The sequence below is a fragment of the Panulirus ornatus genome, chromosome 37 (genome assembly GCF_036320965.1).
Source record: "Panulirus ornatus isolate Po-2019 chromosome 37, ASM3632096v1, whole genome shotgun sequence".
In the NCBI taxonomy this organism is placed as follows: Eukaryota; Metazoa; Arthropoda; class Malacostraca; order Decapoda; family Palinuridae; genus Panulirus; species Panulirus ornatus.
The window spans coordinates 5,276,226-5,295,538 of record NC_092260.1 but is presented as its reverse complement, the minus strand read 5'-3'; the positions used below and the strand labels follow the sequence as shown (position 1 = coordinate 5,295,538).

The following is a 19,313-nucleotide window of genomic DNA, read 5'->3' as shown; positions in this document are numbered from 1 at the left end:
TTGGAATATCCTCACCTGGCCCACTCTGTTCCTTCTTTTGGAAAATTAAAAAAAAAACGAGAGGGGAGGATTTCCAGCCCCCCCGCTCCCTCCCCTTTTAGTCGCCTTCTACAACACGCAGGGAATACGTGGGAAGTATTCTTAATCCCCTATGCCCAGAGCAGAAGAGGGTGTTTTGAAATGGTTTGGGCACATGGAGAGAATGAGTGAGGAAAGATTGACCAAGAGGATATATGTGTCGGAGGTGGAGGGAACGAGGAGAAGTGGGAGATCAAATTGGAGGTGGAAAGATGGAGTGAAAAAGATTTTGTGTGATCAGGGCCTGAACATGCAGGAGGGTGAAAAGGAGGGCAAGGAATAGAGTGAATTGGATCGATGTGGTATACCGGGGTTGACGTGCTGTCAGTGGATTGAATCAGGGCATGTGAAGCGTCTGGGTAAACCATGGAAAGCTGTGTAGGTATGTATATTTGCGTGTGTGGATGTATGTGTATACATGTGTATGGGGGTGGGTTGGGCCATTTCTTTCGTCTGTTTCCTTGCGCTACCTCGCAAACGCAGGAGACAGCGACAAAGCAAAAAATATATATATATATATATATATATATATATATATTTATCCCTGGGGATAGGGGATTAAGAATACTTCCCACGTATTCCCTGCGTGTCGTAGAAGGCGACTAAAAGGGGAGGGAGCGGGGGGCTGGAAATCCTCCCCTCTCGTCTTTTTTTTTTTTTTTTTTTTTTTTTTAATTTTCCAAAAGAAGGAACAGAGAATTGGGCCAGGTGAGGGTATTCCCTCAAAGGCCCAGTCCTCTGTTCTTAATGCTACCTCGCTAACGCGGGAAATGGTGAATAGTTTAAAAGAAGAAAAAGAAAGATATATATATATATATATATATATATATATATATATATATGTATATATATATATATATATATATATATATATATATATGCTTCCTTCATTCATTCCTATCATTACCCCACCACACATGAAATAGCATCCTCTTCCATTCAGGGTAGTGCTAGGAAAAGACAGAAAAGGCCACATTCATTCACACTAAGTCTCTATCTGTCATGTGTAATGCATCAAAACCACAGCTCCCTTTCCACATCCTGGCCCCACAAAACTTTCCAGGGTTTACCCCACACACATCACATGCCTTGGTTCAATCCATTGACAGCATGTCAACCCTGGTATACCACATTGTGCCAATTCACTCTATTCCTTGCAAGCCTTTCACCCTCCTCCATGTTCGGGCCCCGATTGCTCAAAATCTTTTTCACTCCATCCTTCCACCTCCAATTTGGTCTCCTGCTTCTCCTCGTTCCTTCTACCTCTGACACATTTTTTTTTTTTTTTTTTTATACTTTGTCGCTGTCTCCCGCGTTTGCGAGGTAGCGGAAGGAAACAGACGAAAGAAATGGCCCAACCCCCCCCATACACATGTACATACACACGTCCACACACACAAATATACATACCTACACAGCTTTCCATGGTTTACCCCGGACGCTTCACATGCCTTGATTCAGTCCACTGACAGCACGTCAACCCCTGTATACCACATCGCTCCAATTCACTCTATTCCTTGCCCTCCTTTCACCCTCCTGCATGTTCAGGCCCCGATCACACAAAATCTTTTTCACTCCATCTTTCCACCTCCAATTTGGTCTCCCTCTTCTCCTCGTTCCCTCCACCTCCGACACATATATCCTCTTGGTCAATCTTTCCTCACTCATTCTCTCCATGTGCCCAAACCATTTTAAAACACCCTCTTCTGCTCTCTCAACCACGCTCTTTTTATTTCCACACATCTCTCTTACCCTTACGTTACTTACTCGATCAAACCATCTCACACCACACATTGTCCTCAAACATCTCATTTCCAGCACATCCATCCTCCTGCGCACAACTCTATCCATAGCCCACGCCTCGCAACCATACAACATTGTTGGAACTACTATTCCTTCAAACATACCCATTTTTGCTTTCCGGGATAATGTTCTCGACTTCCACACATTTTTCAAGGCTCCCAAAATTTTCGCCCCCTCCCCCACCCTATGATCCACTTCCGCTTCCATGGTTCCATCCGCTGACAGATCCACTCCCAGATATCTAAAACACTTCACTTCCTCCAGTTTTTCACCATTCAAACTCACCTCCCAATTGACTTGACCCTCAACCCTACTGTACCTAATAACCTTGCTCTTATTCACATTTACTCTTAACTTTCTTCTTCCACACACTTTACCAAACTCCGTCACCAGCTTCTGCAGTTTCTCACATGAATCCGCCACCAGCGCTGTATCATCAGCGAACAACAACTGACTCCCTTCCCAAGCTCTCTCATCCCCAACAGACTTCATACTTGCCCCTCTTTCCAAGACTCTTGCATTTACCTCCCTAACAGCCCCATCCATAAACAAATTAAACAACCATGGAGACATCACACACCCCTGCCGCAAACCTACATTCACTGAGAACCAATCACTTTCCTCTCTTCCTACACGTACACATGCCTTACATCCTCGATAAAAACTTTTCACTGCTTCTAACAACTTGCCTCCCACACCATATATTCTTAATACCTTCCACAGAGCATCTCTATCAACTCTATCATATGCCTTCTCCAGATCCATAAATGCTACATACAAATCCATTTGCTTTTCTAAGTATTTCTCACATACATTCTTCAAAGCAAACACCTGATCCACACATCCTCTACCACTTCTGAAACCACACTGCTCTTCCCCAATCTGATGCTCTGTACATGCCTTCACCCTTTCAATCAATACCCTCCCATATAATTTACCAGGAATACTCAACAAACTTATACCTCTGTAATTTGAGCACTCACTCTTATCCCCTTTGCCTTTGTACAATGGCACTATGCACGCATTCCGCCAATCCTCAGGCACCTCACCATGAGTCAAACATACATTAAATAACCTTACCAACCAGTCAACAATACAGTCACCCCCTTTTTTAATAAATTCCACTGCAATACCATCCAAACCTGCTGCCTTGCCGGCTTTCATCTTCCGCAAAGCTTTTACTACCTCTTCTCTGTTTACCAAATCATTTTCCCTAACCCTCTCACTTTGCACACCACCTCGACCCAAACACCCTATATCTGCTACTCTGTCATCAGACACATTCAACAAACCTTCAAAATACTCATTCCATCTCCTTCTCACATCACCACTACTTGTTATCACCTCCCCATTTACGCCCTTCACTGAAGTTCCCATTTGCTCCCTTGTCTTACGCACCCTATTTACCTCCTTCCAGAACATCTTTTTATTCTCCCTAAAATTTACTGATAGTCTCTCACCCCAACTCTCATTTGCCCTTTTTTTCACCTCTTGCACCTTTCTCTTGACCTCCTGTCTCTTTCTTTTATACTTCTCCCACTCAATTGCATTTTTTCCCTGCAAAAATCGTCCAAATGCCTCTCTCTTCTCTTTCACTAATACTCTTACTTCTTCATCCCACCACTCACTACCCTTTCTAAACAGCCCACCTCCCACTCTTCTCATGCCACAAGCATCTTTTGCGCAATCCATCACTGATTCCCTAAATACATCCCATTCCTCCCCCACTCCCCTTACTTCCATTGTTCTCACCTTTTTCCATTCTGTACACAGTCTCTCCTGATACTTCTTCACACAGGTCTCCTTCCCAAGCTCACTTACTCTCACCACCTTCTTCACCCCAACATTCACTCTTCTTTTCTGAAAACCCATACTAATCTTCACCTTAGCCTCCACAAGATAATGATCAGACATCCCTCCAGTTGCACCTCTCAGCACATTGACATCCAAAAGTCTCTCTTTCGCACGCCTGTCAATTAACACGTAATCCAATAACGCTCTCTGGCCATCTCTCCTACTTACATAAGTATACTTATGTATATCTCGCTTTTTAAACCAGGTATTCCCAATCATCAGTCCTTTTTCAGCACATAAATCTACAAGCTCTTCACCATTTCCATTTACAACACTGAACACCCCATGCATACCAATTATTCCCTCAACTGCCGCATTACTCACCTTTGCATTCAAATCACCCATCACTATAACCCGGTCTCGTGCATCAAAACCGCTAACACACTCATTTAGCTGCTCCCAAAACACTTGCCTCTCATGATCTTTCTTCTCATGCCCAGGTGCATATGCACCAATAATCACCCACCTCTCTCCATCAACTTTCAATTTTACCCATATTAATCGAGAATTTACTTTCTTACATTCTATCACATACTCCCACAACTCCTGTTTCAGGAGTATTGCTACTCCTTCCCTTGCTCTTGTCCTCTCACTAACCCCTGACTTCACTCCCCAGACATTTCCAAACCACTCTTCCCCTTTACCCTTGAGCTTTGTTTCACTCAGAGCCAAAACATCCAGGTTCCTTTCCTCAAACATACTACCTATCTCTCCTTTTTTCACATCTTGGTTACATCCACACACATTTAGACACCCCACTCTGAGCCTTCGAGGAGGATGAGCACTCCCCGCGTGACTCCTTCTTCTGTTTCCCATTTTAGAAAGTTAATACAAGGAGGGGAGGATTTCCGGCCCCCCGCTCCCGTCCCCTCTAGTCGCTTTCTACGACACGCGAGGAATACGTGGGAAGTATTCTTTCACCCCTATCCCCAGGGATAATATACATATATATACACACACACACTCTGACACATATCATCTGTTAATCTATCCTCACTCATTCTTTCCATGTGACCAAACCATTTCAACACACCCTCTTCTGCTCTCTCAACCACACTTTTTATTACTACACATCTCTCTTACCCTTTCATTACTTACTTGATCAAACCATGTCACATCACATATTGTCCTCAAACATCTCATTTCCAACACATCCACCCTCCTCCTCACAACCCTATCTATAACCCATGCCTCACAACCATGAAACATTGTTGGAACCACTATTCCTTCAAACATACCCATTTTTGCTCTCTGAGATAGCGTTCTCGCCTTCCACACATTCTTCAATGCTCCCAGAACCTTCGCCCCCTCCCACACCCTGTGACTCACTTCCACTTCCATGGTTCCATCTGCTGCTAATTCCACTCCCAGATATCTAAAACACTTCACTTCCTCCAGTTTCTCTCCATTCAAACTTACCTTCCAATTAACTTATCCCTCAACCCTACTGAACCCAATAACCTTGCTCTTATTCACATTTACTTTCAGCTTTCTTCCTTCACACACTTTACCAAACTCAGTCACGAACTTCTGCAGTTTCTCACCTGAATCAGCCACCAGTGCTATTTCTACTCACTATGACTATTTTGTTCTTATAATTGCCAGTCATTGGTCATTGCATTGCTGGCTAACCTGGTGTTAGTTGTTTTAGGTGTGTGTGTAGTTAGTGAAATAAGACTTGGTTATTCCAAAATTTGTATGAAAGTAAGAGGAAGATACTAGGTCAGAGTGATGATAGCATAGTTATAAGAAAGGTTGAGTTGGGCAGACAGAATATGGTTTGACCTGCCTTACTTATCCTTGTACACTGTGGCAGTCGCCAACACAATTGCTGTCCAATGCGGCCTGTCGGACCGGGCACTGGGCAGCTCCCCTAGGACGTCCACACCCCTGACAAACAGAACTGCCTTCGGGAATTGGTACCTGCCAGTTAACCGTGGGGCGACGGACAGCCTACCACCACCCACAAGCACACAATGGGGGAAGCACACTCACCAGCCCAAGGGCTGACACCAGATGGACACAGCGGGATACTGATCTTAACCTGTGGTCTTGGGCCACATCCTGTAAAGGGTATGGGTCCAGGTTAGGGCTTTCACGGAGCATGCCTTCAGGTCCCGGTATGAGAGCCCTAACCTTCAGAGAGCACTTGCACTTTCCTGACACCATGCTCCTTGCCAGTTCAGAGTGGCGGATGTTACATGCAGTGTGTCTTTCTCGTTCAGATCCTGTACGCCCCTAAGGACTTCTGGGGTACCGTAATAGCTGCACTTGTGTTTGTGTGCAGCTGAAAGCACGAAGCAGACTCCAGAGACCTGCGTGTCTATGACGTAGGCCTCTGACCCTCTGGAAGCCATGATGTCTGGCTTCCAGAAGGACCCTGCAACAGGAATGCGAGGCTCGCAAACCACCTCGTAGCCTTTTTTTGTCTCAACCACCCAGCCAAATAGGCATTGATGTTGTCATGCCTTTTAATGCAACCCCCATGGGTATGAGTGCACATCTGGGAGATGTGCGCCAACGTCCCAGGCTTGTGGCATGTGTCACAGAGGCCAGAGATCTTGGGTCAGCCTCTTTTATCCCTTACGGGGGTAGAGGGTGACACAGATCATATTTGGACTACTCTAACGTAATCGCTGCCTGAGAGGAGTCGGGACCTGCTGGTAGCCCATCTGCTGACTTGAGGTACAGCAGCAGAGGGCGAAAGACCTGATCCATCTCAGGTGCTAACTAAGTTAGAGCACCATGCACACAATCTTTCGATTTTGTTCCCCACCTGCTGACCAAGAATGCATGTGGGACTCGACCACCTCTGCAAATTCCTAAGAATCACAGGTTCCCGGGCCACCGCCTGAATCACAGGGTCAGACGAGGTGAGCAATTTCTCGAACCTTCTCTGTTTATTTATCCTGATGGTTGAGACATAATCGGGTATTCCCAAGCTGCCATCTCCTGCCGCTGAGTGGAAGAATGCGCAGGGTGCGTCATGGGGCAGGCAGAGCCAGTGGCGAACTGCAACTCTCACCGGCCTATCTATGCACGCTAATTGCATCTTAAATACTTCTCCCAACACCAGGCGATGCATCAGCTTGGGTACGAGGAAGTCAACGAGGATAGCAATCCTCTGCTCAGGTTTTAGAGGGGCTCTGGTGATGTTAGATAGCCCCTCCTCTAGCAGGGTGCCGTAGGATTTTCGCCTACCCCCTGTCCCAATAAGAATGCCAAGGTACTTGTAGTCGTCCTCAGCATCCATGGAGCCGATAGCGCTGCCCAAGACTTGGAATGTCCTATTTTCATTAACATACCAAGTCTTGTGCTTGCCGTTGATCTCCATGCTGAGGGATTGACACTTTCCCGGGTTCACCTGAAGACCTCCTCCTGCGAGTGTCTCCGCCATGACTTCAATTGCTTTTTATAGACCGCCAGCTGTCTGGGCCACTAGAACCAAATCATCAGCAAAGGCAAGCACTGACACCCTCTGGTCTCCAAATCTCACTCCCACTCCCAATTCCCCAACCCTTGTGACCCCTTCATCAGTCACAGGGTTAAAAAGAATTGGGGATAATGCTTGCCCCACATGTCATTTTAATTGACTTCAACATCCTGCCACTGCCTTCAATACGAGTGAAGGCTTGGTCGTATGTCAACATGATATATGCTCTGACGGGGGCAGGAATGCCCTTCTGTGACATGGCCTGCTCGATAGTGGTATGATTAACACTATCGAATACTTTAGCCATGTCAAGGAATGCCAGGTGCACAGCATGGGACTGTGCCCACCCACGACCAGTGATCGCGTCTAAGATCGTGAAGTTCTCAAGGCATTCATCTACAGGGACGAATGCCTTTTGAGCTTCATCAATCTGGACGAGGCTCGAGATGTGGCTGCTCAAGATCTTATGGAGCAGTCTAACTACAGCACATGAGAAGGTGATTGGCCTGTAGTCTTTGGGCTGGGTGGGATTTGGTACCTTGGGTATCAGTACCATCCTATTTCTTTGAATGGTTCTGGCAACACAGAGGTGGTGATCCACAAGTTGAACATCTTGCAGAGCACCCTCAGAGGGATAGACTTCAGGAGCCTAGTCTGCATCTGTCGGGACTGGGGGTCGATGTTGTTGTGGCTTTGAGGTGGTGTGCAACCTCTCCCACGGTCACTACCTCTGCTGTTTGTCTGCTTTCCTGGTCATGATCAATAGTGGCACATGTTTCTGGCTCTGATGGCTGCGAGAGGAGAGCTTCCCAGAGGGGATAGAGGGTTTCAGGCCCAACTGATGTAGGCGGAACCTCCCGTTCTCCTTTCAGTACCTCTCCAGCAGCCAGCGACTTACTCTTTTGATAAAGCTGCTGTGCTGTTTTGTACTGCTCCCTGTGCAGTCGGTTTCTACTCACAGGGACCTCCTCAGTCTGGCGGACATCGCCCGCATTCACTCGTTGTCCTGTTCAGCCTTCACTCCGATTTGGGTGGCCACAGGAACTTACCAGTTTTCTGGCATGTTCTGTGGTTGCCATGATGGCAGAGAGGCTATCCCCTTGGCGCAGATGTCCGAGAGCGACATTCAACTCTTCCTCGCCCCACACAGGATTGTTGGGACCAGGCCCTAGTGTGTCAAGATAGGAGACAGTCTCCTCAACGAAAGAGACAACGAATTGAGGGGTTTAGGGCACCCTAATGCTCCTGCCTACTACCTCTACCTAATGTTTCCATCTAATGCTTCTGCCTAAATGTTCCTACCTACTACTTCTATCTACTGCTCCTATCATTTTGCCAAAAGGCAGGGCTAGCATATAGTGCTCACCGCAAGAAAATCTAGAGTTACAAAGAATTAGCTGAGTTAAATGTTGTCAAGAGTTCTGTGTAACAAAGAGAGCTTGTCTGTCTGTAGACTGAGAGCCAGTAGTCCACATGTGGATGAGGCATAAAGGAAGTACAGCTACCTGGGTCAGAGGTGTGCAACTTGACAACCACCTAAGTGCTGGTTTACTAGGCAACTGTCACACCCTCTTAATACCCAGGCGGGTAGTACTGGTGACATACTTCCCTGGTCGTTGGCTGCCCACCAACCACCACCTACCTTACTTTTGTCACTTATGTTATAATATGAAAGAAAAGTGCCTATATGTGCACCCAACAAATGAATTATCTTTAGAGGTGGGTTTGATGGTTTTTAGATTGAACGCTATGACTCATATTATCTCATTAGGATGGTAAGGCTGAATGTGAGACACATTTCTTAGTAATTATGGTCGCTGTTTTGTATAGTAATTATTCTAAAAAAAAATGGGAATGAGATACAGAGGAATACAAAGGAATTCAGACTGCAGCATATGAAGTGTCTGGGGTAAACCATGGAAAAGTCTGTGGGGCCTGGTTGTGGATAGGGAGCTGTGGTTTTGGTGCATTACACATGACAGCTGGAGTGTGAACGAATGTGGCCTTTTTTGTCTGTTTTCCTGGTGCTACCTTGCTGAAGCGGGGGGCAGCAATGCTGTTTCCTGTGGGGTGGGGTAGCAACAGGATGCGTCATATCAACCTTTTTATTCTAGAATTGAAGATGGTGAAGAGTGATTTGTGCAAGGTGATCATGTCTTTCTGGAAGATAATGGATATCCTGATAGGTTATTGCTTGGACATTACTGTATGATTTTCAAAGATCACAACACTTACACTCATCCTGTATATTTTTCCCAGCGCTCGTACTCTTCTCCCTTGTTCACCAGCTGCCTCATATGAGGTAAAAGGCAGTACCTTAAACTGGTACAGCTTATCATTATTCTGTTTCAGACTGTAGAATATGACTTCTGCTTAGATGACGATGTTACTATGGCCAAGACATTGAAGTCACTGGGTGTACCTGTCACCATTGAAATTTTGGACCGTCTCCCCCATGGATTTCTTAGTCTGTCAATGGTGTCACAGGAAGCACACAATGGATGCAAGAAGGCCATTGATCACATAAGGCATCTCTTAGGTACGGAGGAAGAGAAGGAATCTACAAGCAGTAATGCTATACCATGAGCTGATTCATGTTCATACTCAGATAATTGGATGAATATAGAATCATTTGCAAAATTGGTTAAGTATAAAATCATTCCCAAAAATGTATGTATTGACTTTTAAGATATTATGCAAGTACCTGACCAATGAGTCATGAAAACTCTTCTGTGTGTTGACCACATTTGTTTAGCACCACTCATACTAGAGTGTGTGAAAATACTTTTTGAATTACACTTAATTATGCAGTTAACTACTTTCTGTCCTTGGATTAAGACTAGCACCTCTGTGCATGTTTATGACATTTATCCTTGCAGCTTGATGCATTTCTGAATATAGATATTTTCAGTGCTTTCATGTGAGTTATTAATAGTTGAAATAGAGTTTTCCATAAGGTCTTTTGGTGCCTGTACTATGATAATTACAAAGCTTATACATAATTGGATTTAATGGATTTTTTCTTCCTCTAGAATGTATTTTGGGTAACAGAATTCTTTGTACACATTGAATAAGTATTGTTTTATGTAAATTAGAGATGAATAAGTACTGTTTTATGTAAAGTAGAGAGCTTATGAACTAGATTTACAAAAACAGTATTATTACATAGAGGATAGAATGTACCCACTTCAGATTAATGTATATCTCAGTAAGTTCATCATTAATTATATTGATGGTATTAATTATTTTGATGGTAGCTTAGTTTTAACATAATTATTCATGAAACATTTTGGTGCTGAGGTGGTAGACTTTTAGAATAAGATGATGAAAAGCAATAAGATGATACAAATGTTATGTATCACACTTTAAAATTTCTCATTTTCTTCTTTTTTATGAGTGTTGGACTAGTGTCACAATGTAACATGAGTCAGTAATGATTATTGATAAATTTGGGTATGTGATGATTAGTAAGGATGTTAGTGGGAATGCTGAAGGTAAGAGAAAGAGTTGTGCAAGGGAGAAAACATGATGCATGAAAACTGATGCAATTAAGTGTAAAATGTGCTAGAAGCTTGCTTAAGATGCTTGTCCCAACATGACACATAGATGTGAAGCTTTAAATCCCATAGGTCAGGACAGGTTAAAGATAAGAGCTGTACAGATGGATAAAGTATGCAGTATACTTGATGTCTCCTGTAATATATGGGAAGCTAAAACTTTTATTACAAGCCCTGTGTACCAACCTTATTCCATGGGGAAGAAATGAAGTCACAGGCAGTATATCACAGATCTAAAAACAAGTAAAAACCAAACATGATCTTATATGACCCTTGGAGTGTGACTTGCCTGTACACTGGTCCCCCATGATGGCTACGACAGACCTTAGATTGCCAAAGATATTAGCAGTAGTATTTTAAATTCCCAGCTGATGTATAATTCCATATCTTATCCATATAAGTCAATAGCAACCTAACTAGACAGCTATGATAAAAATTTATTGAAGAAAAAAGTTTCAGTACTTCATAATTGTGTACCGTTTCCCACACAGTGAGATGGCACAAGGAACATATGAAGAATTGCCTCCCTCACTCACATCCTCCTTTTACTAGTCTTGCCGGATGCGCCAAAACCAAAGCCTTATTGAAAGAAAATGACCTCCCATAAGTTTCAATGCAATGCTGTATGTGAAATTAGGTCAACCTAATTGTGAAAGCCTTTTAGAGGAAAATTTTTAATCCATACCTGTAGTGAAATGCTTCTATATCTTCTATTTTTTTTAGCTAAATGAGTTAAGGTTGAATGGACAGTTCTCATAGATTTGTTTCTTGACTGGAAATCATTATTGTAACTTAATGCTATGCTTTCAGTTCTCTTTAATGCAAAATGTATTGCAGTTTTGAACTTGGAGACACCTGTTGATTCTAGAGTAAGCTTTAGTTTCTCTCAGCAGAATTTGAAAGTCCTCTCTATGAAGCCTAAACTTTTGGTTGCATTTTTACATGTTTCTGAACATGGCTCACTTAATTTTATGTCACTGGAGATTAATTCACCTCATTTACATTACATGGCTTAGCAGAGTTCATACTACAGTATGTCTTTCTATTTTACTACTAGTTCATAAAACTTTACTATTATAGATGCTAGAATTATTTCTTTACACATGAGCCAAGTGTATCAGTTTAAGTAAGCCAGCTTGCAGCTGCAAATGCTCAGTTTCTGTTATATCTCTGCTTTCCATTTAATGCTGTCAGTGAGGTTTAATATAACATAAGCAAATATTGGTATTATTGCTATATATTAGGAATGTGATTGCTACTGAGACAGATCCTTGTGGCACTCCACTTTTTTTCTGAGGTTTAATTGCTGATTAGTTCCATGTTTATGTCATCAGTTAATTTTTTTAGTCACAAAAGTACATCATCTATACAATGTAACATAACTTGTTTTTCGGTTTTGATGAGGAACTTACTGAAGTGTTAGCTGCTATACTTTCATCATACTTCTCATTAAAGAAATCAAGCAGATTAGTTACTTGAATGATTACACTGAAAACCATATTGCAAATCATTAATCAAATGATGAGCCTTGAAATGTTTGCAATCTTGTTTTGAATGGTGTTTCCATAGATTTACCAACTGTAATTAATTAAGTGATACTTTCTTGGCAGGAAGTTGTTACTGTTCTCTAATATTGCATTACATTAACAAACTTTCCATCCTGAGGAACTTTCCATTTGTTAAGTGACTTATTTGAATGAATGTTTTAAAGCAACTACAATATCTCATTTTTAGCATTTTTCTTCGTTCTTTACTAAAACGAGTTAGGACTTGCCATTTTATTTACTCTTTTTAATGCTTAGGGCAGTGGGAGCTCAACTGAGGTAGTCTTTTCCAAAACTAATTCACCATTTATGTTATGATCATGAGTAGAAAATTGTAGCACAAGAAGTATGGGTAGAGTTTTTACCCCTTTCAGTGCTATTGGCATCAATCAAAGCTTACATAGTAAGGTGTTATTAGCATCAGTCTGTGCAAAAAAGTTTTGCCACAAGTTGAATTCTGCACACATTCTATTCTCTGTTCCTTGGCCATAAATGGCAACAGAAACAGAGGATGAGTGACTGGAGCAGACAAGCCAAGAGACCTTAGTGGCCATGGTTGGCAGTTGTGTGCCATGCCTTGGCATTCAGCAGGTTATGACACTCACCAATGCCTCTACTGCCCACTGTCACACCCCACACTTCCCTTCCATGAAATTGGTCAAACTGGTATATAGAGTGTTTTTCTTAAACTAGGAAAATGTTTAACTCATAATCCATGAGAAAAAGTAACGGTGGTGATATTTTTTGTTTCACCTAATTGTATAATATTGATAAAGTTATGAATTTTTGCATACTTATGTTTAGCCAGTCTGTTAGATAATGTGCTTTTCTTAATTCATCTGAAAAAAGTAAACATATTTTTTTCACCTTTTCATTTATAGCTGCCAGATGCAAAGATATCACTATTGCAGCTGTTGTTTGTTGGAAAACTGACAGCTACAAAATTTCTAAGGGTGAATTATCACTTCTAGTGACATATGGTACCAATTTGTGGCTTGAGGCCACATACAGAACATATATGAAACAGGAAGCATCAGGATTTATCTCATACATATATAGGACTCTGGACTCATGTGTACATGGTATGAATGTAGGACTGGAAGGGTTAAAAGGCTACTTAACAGCTTCCAATGTTCAGGAGATGGGGCCCCATGTGTAGAACTCTCTTCCCATACCATACAAATAGGCAAGTACCCTCTTCACAAGCACATCCCTACAAAAGTGACCTTTTGTGCTAAATGTTGGGAATTCCAAAGAAAAATTTCCTGTGAAGCTCATTTCAGATCACTCTTGGCATAATACCAGGAATAGTACATTCAAATTTCCTTGGAAATTATGAAATGCTTAACATCAGAGATGCATACATTTGAAGTGCTATACTAAGCAAAGCAATTTTGAATGAAACTAATGGAGGTTAGGGTCTTAGGTCTAGCCAAGAATCAATATTTGTCTTATTAGTTATTAGATATAAAAAATCATATTATTGTGAATCAAAACACATTTCTTTATGTACAGAATATTAATGTTGATGATATACCACTTAACAAAGATGGTTCATGAGCTAGACTAGATTGGTCTGATGGCAAGTGAGGTTGTTCCTAGGACACAGGAGCAGTACTTTGTTCTTAACTCTTCTTTGAACATCTAAAGTATCTGGCCAAGAACTCTTGAACAGCTATTTTCTTCTTTAGTGACTGAATAGCAGGTGATGCCATTTATTATGATGCTATTAACTATGGACCTACATCCTCTACTAGAGTAATTTTCTCTGAAGATTTTCATTGCTTTCTTTAGATAACCAAAGGCCTCTGATGTATCTTTTTTATGTTAATGCTCACATGGTGCTTCAGTAGCTACAACATTTCTTTCAGCCTGATTTTGTTTCAGTTGATTGAGATCTTCATAGATAAATCTTTTCCAAGTGGTTTCACCACATCTACCTCTTCCACAGCATCAAACCCAACTTCTTTGGGCTTTTTCACTTTGATGAGCTGAAGGTTGCAGACAAATCCAGGCCAGTATTTCTTCCTGACCATTCATGTTTGACCATGTAACTTCCTGCCACAACTCACCAGTGTTGTCAGTTAGTCATGATGATATAGCCATGCTGAATATGTTTGGAAAACTCATTTAATGCTGTTGTCTGCTGGCGTATACTGTGAAAGCTAATTTTTTCTTTGTCCTTTTACAAATATGGTATTTCTTAGTATTCAAATTGCATATGTTAGATGATATTAATTGGGGACTATGCATAATTTGAGATGAAAAATTGTGTGTCCCCTTTATAAAACCTTGAAGAAGTATCTATATATCAAGTTTTACTGAATAACATACTACTGCAGGTCATGATGAAGTGGGTTTCGCAAGACAACCAATGACAGTCCTTCTTTTATGTTACATTGTGTCATCAAGATCCATTAACGAGTACTTAAGAATGTTTTTTGCACTTTTGTGGCATTTACCTTAGATATACATAGACATAGAACCTAACTTTTTTAAACAACAAAGAGCAGGTCTGTGTTTCTAGAGACTGCTGATTTATCCACAGCTTCCAACAAAGTGACTCAAGTATGTTTACTATAAATACAAGTACAGTTGTAAGTTCCAACTAGGTTAACCTCTTCCTCAAATGAGCAATGACTTCCAGTATATTTGAGGGGAATGTCTGGATGAAAGTGATTACAAGAACAGTACTGTTTTTGACAATTCAAGGATGTAAATATGTTTAAGTTACACTTTTTGATGGGTAAAGGCAGAAGTACCGGTACATTACATGTATTAAAGAGTCATCCAAATCCAAAGAACAAAATTTACTCCCCGTCAGGCTTTGCTCCATGCCAGTCCTATATCATCACCATTTTGCTCATAGTATTGATTTTTTTTGAATGACATCATCCTGTACACCTGTGATCCTTGAATATTGATTACCATGGGGTCTTCATTTTGACAGTGGCCAGCCATAATCATAAGGTGTGTGTTTTTCTTGTCTGAACACCAGATAGTAGGATTTTAAGGCATGGTTTATAGATAAGAAGAGATGACTCATATCTTGAGGGAGTATGAGTCACATTGGCAAAGATGATACAACCCTGGTCTGCACACTTGGATGCCCCACATTTATTAGTGGCTCATTAGCAATAGTTGTAAGGGAACTAGGTATAGTAATGATGATTCAGCAAATGTTGAACTGTTAGCTCAAGGAAAATTTCTTTTTTATTAGTAACATGCATCAACAAGTGTCAACAAACATTTTATAGTAAGAGATAGACTAAGAAAAAAATTCTTTAGCTGAGAAATATGTTTTTGATATTGCATAATTACATTGTTTCTTATCCCAACTCTGTTTGCAGTGACACCATATATTATACCAAGAAATATGAGTTTATTGTTTTGTAATTACATTCTTTCACATCATCATATTAGATTTTGGAGACTTATGTTTGAGAAATTTGATTGAGCTACTTGCCCTTATTTTGCTGGGGGATATTAATATAAGTAGATGAAAATTTACATAGTAGGTCAATAAAGGTGAATTAGTTAGAGGACAAATTTGTGGGGTTTCAGTGCTTTATCAAGTTGAACACTCTTTTTGATTGCACAAGTTTACCAGGGACCAGGGTAATGACATCCATAGATTTGTCTTTTGCAGTAAACAGGGAATTGGAAGATCAAAACTGGTATCAGCTATGTAGGCAATGATCATGTTTGATTACTGTATGTGAATTGTGGTTGTTCATACAAATCAGAAATTTTTATATAGTAACACGGTTTTTCGAGAATACTGTGAATTGCTCTTTGGGAATGGATCCATGAAGAAAAATAGGGAATTGGAAGAACAAATGCCTCACTATCTATGTATATAATGTGGACTTCACAAAGGGCTCTTTCACAGATTTACATGAGAATGAAAATAGGTGCAATAAAACAAGTATAATGAATTAAAGTGTAAATTGTTTTATGTATAATGTCATGTATGTGTTTATGAGGGCAGGACATAATTTATTTATAAATGTAGTATTTATATGATAGGTATATAGTGTAATGATATGTCTTTGTAAATATTGTAAGACATCACTCTCTCTCCTTTTGGGTTGTTGCATATGTCTCTCTGCTTTCAGAGCCCAGACACTTGATGCTACTACTCCTGTCACCCACATATTTTCCCACCTTTTTCCTCACCTATCAGTCTTGGGTCTTCATCTTCGTTCTCTTTTCTTTCCTGTCACTCACTGATATACCCTTACCCCTCATACTGCCATATTTCAGCATCCATCTTTTCTATATGTGTTTTTGATCTGAGAAGCCTTTCCTCTTGACTGAATTCCATGAGCATCATCAGGAAGAGCACTTCCTCACAAGGAGGTCAAAACATCATTTTGCCTTCACATTAGGGTGTAACCACAAGCATTTCTTACTCTTCAACTAATGAAGCCAACTGATTCTCAATTATAGAGTGCCCAGGTAGCATCCAACCCAATCCTATGCTATCATTGGCATGCCACCTTCCCACATCACTCATTTGTCCTTTCTTTCGTAGTGTACTTGTAGCCAGTCCCTCGAGCTTTCATTAGTCTATAGTGTTTTTTGTTTTGCAATATTGACTTCTAACCCATGGAGGTGTCAGATTTGTATTCTTTTCTTCTGATTGTGGTGGATATGAATTGTCATTCCATTTTATAGGAATTATGGGTCAGCTTGTACCAGTCAGGTGATTGTGCTGTGCTGCTGCATTAGAGTAAGGGTTTTTAAACTTTTGGGTGCCAGAAAACCCTTATATTGAAAAAAAATCTTGAAATTTTGATCACAAGGTAGAGCTTTAATGATATAAGACAAATAGTTATGGAGGAAAATACATATACTAGTTTTTATTTTTACACTTCATGAAATTTATATACATGATTATTTGAAATACACAAAACATAATATACCTATCAAGCTTTTGTAAAACCTATTTTGAAAACACTTGCATCAGACTACTGAAATTGGCCCGTTTTACACCTTTGTATTGTTTTCAGTATAAGTTTATGCTTACATTTTCTTTATATGTTTATACTTGAAAAGTTTATCTAAACAGGTTGTTATTCTTTTTTTCGTACATTGTGCTGGGAGCCATAGATCTTTGTTCAAGTGGACTGGCTGTTTTACTATACTTACATGACACAGGAGATACCTATGTCAGGAAGGTGGGTTTCCTTAATGCACTCTTGCAGTATTGCAAGCTTCACCACAATCTTTTTTCTGTTTTGAGATTATTATCTCCCACTTACTCTCCTCTTTCTCCTACTACCACATGAGGAACCAGACACATTACTGTCAACACTGTCCCTATTATTATCTTTGTGTATGGCATAATTTTGTTAAAACTTTATAATAGCGTGGGAATATTTCTGTGCATTCACACACATTTACGCTGATTAGGTAGCAGGCTGCTGGTGCATCAAGCCTGGGATCTGGATTTTCATTGGTCAGTCAAGGTATCTTGGGCACATCATAACTAAGTAGTTGGATGGAGATCCAAAAGTTTTCACATTCCCTTCGAACACTAAGGATCATAAGACACAACTGTCTTTGCATGGAGAATGAATATACATTTCAAGGGCTTAGCAGTATATTCATTCACCAGATGAAAGAAGGCCCAAGCAATGATTGGATGTTATAAACTATAATTTTATTTTTGTTTTTGTAATTAACCCTTTCTAATCTGCCCACCTCCCTCCTTTTGCATGCCACATGCATTTGTTGCACATGCCGCCCCTGCTTCTCTAAATACTTTCCAATCCTCACCCACTCCCCTAGCTCCATTAAATCTCAACTTGTGCCATTTTTAACTCAGTATTTCTTGGTATTTCTACACACGTCTCTTTCCAAGCTCACTTAGTCTCACCACTCTTCTCAATGATATTGTTTCCTCTTTTTAGAAAACCTGTTTAAATCTTCACCCTCATCCCCACAAGATGACATCCCTCTCAGCACATTTATATCCAAAGGTCTCTTTTACACGTATTTCAATTAATATGTAATCCAGTAATGCCTTCTGACCATCTTTCCTGCTCATATATATATATATACTTATGTCTTTAACTCTTTATAAACCAGGTATTCCCAGTCACCAGTCCTTTTTCAGCACACAACTCCACAGGCTGTTCACTATTACCATTCACATTACTGAATATTCCATGTGCACCAGTTATACCCTCAACTGCCACATTATTTACCTCCACATTTAGAATGCCCATCACTAATACCTGGTCTCTTGCCCCATAACTACTGACACGCTCACTTAGCTACTCTCAAAACACTTGCCTCTCATGACCTTTCTTCTCATGGCCAGGAGCATGAGCATCAATAATCACCCATCTCTTGCCGTGCATTTTCATTTTTTCCCACATCAGTCTAGAACTTTCTTCCTTACACTCTTACACACTTCCACAACTCTTGCTTCAGGAGTAATGCTACTTCTTCCATAGCTTTTGATTTCTCATCGACCCCTGATTTTGCTCCTAAGATGTTTCCAAACCATTCTTATCCTTTATCCTTGAGCTTTGTTTAACTCTGAACCAAAACATCCAGGTTTCTTTCCTCAAACATACTATCTCTCGTTTCTTGTCATATTGGTTACATCCAGACACATTCAGACACCCCTGCTTGGATCCTTCTTTCGTTCTGTCTTTTAGCAACTGAAATATAGGAAAGGAAGGGTTTCCAGCCCATATCTCTTGTTTCTGACAAAATAATTCTTTTAAATGGTAAGGCATCAAAAGATAGAATTTGTTTACATGTTTACTGAAAAGTGCTGCTTTACAATTACACTTAATTGTTAAACCAACCACAGTCATTAGGTTGAAAGATATTCCATGAAAGCTTTCCAAAGCATATGATTTGATTTGATTTGTGCCCGTAACACCAGAAGATTTACTGTATACTCCATGCTCATCCTATGAGTGGCAATGCAAAAGGATTACAGAGGTCACAAAGGATCTTAGTCAGATCCCAGTGGGTTGATATTGCATAGAATGTTACAGTTAATAGCAGGTATTTCATTAC

At 40.7% G+C, this 19,313-nt stretch overlaps 1 protein-coding gene across 1 annotated transcript in view; it reads left to right on the top strand.

The window, feature by feature from the left end:
• Positions 1-19,085, top strand: part of Hsl (hormone-sensitive lipase) — a 174,016-nt gene extending 154,931 nt beyond the window's left edge. Inside the window, exon 7 of the mRNA XM_071683738.1 lies at positions 9,521-19,085. Within this exon, the coding sequence (XP_071539839.1) occupies positions 9,521-9,754 (234 nt within the window). The 3' untranslated portion in view covers positions 9,755-19,085. The remainder of the gene's footprint in view (positions 1-9,520) is intronic.
• Positions 19,086-19,313: the final 228 nt, after the last annotated feature.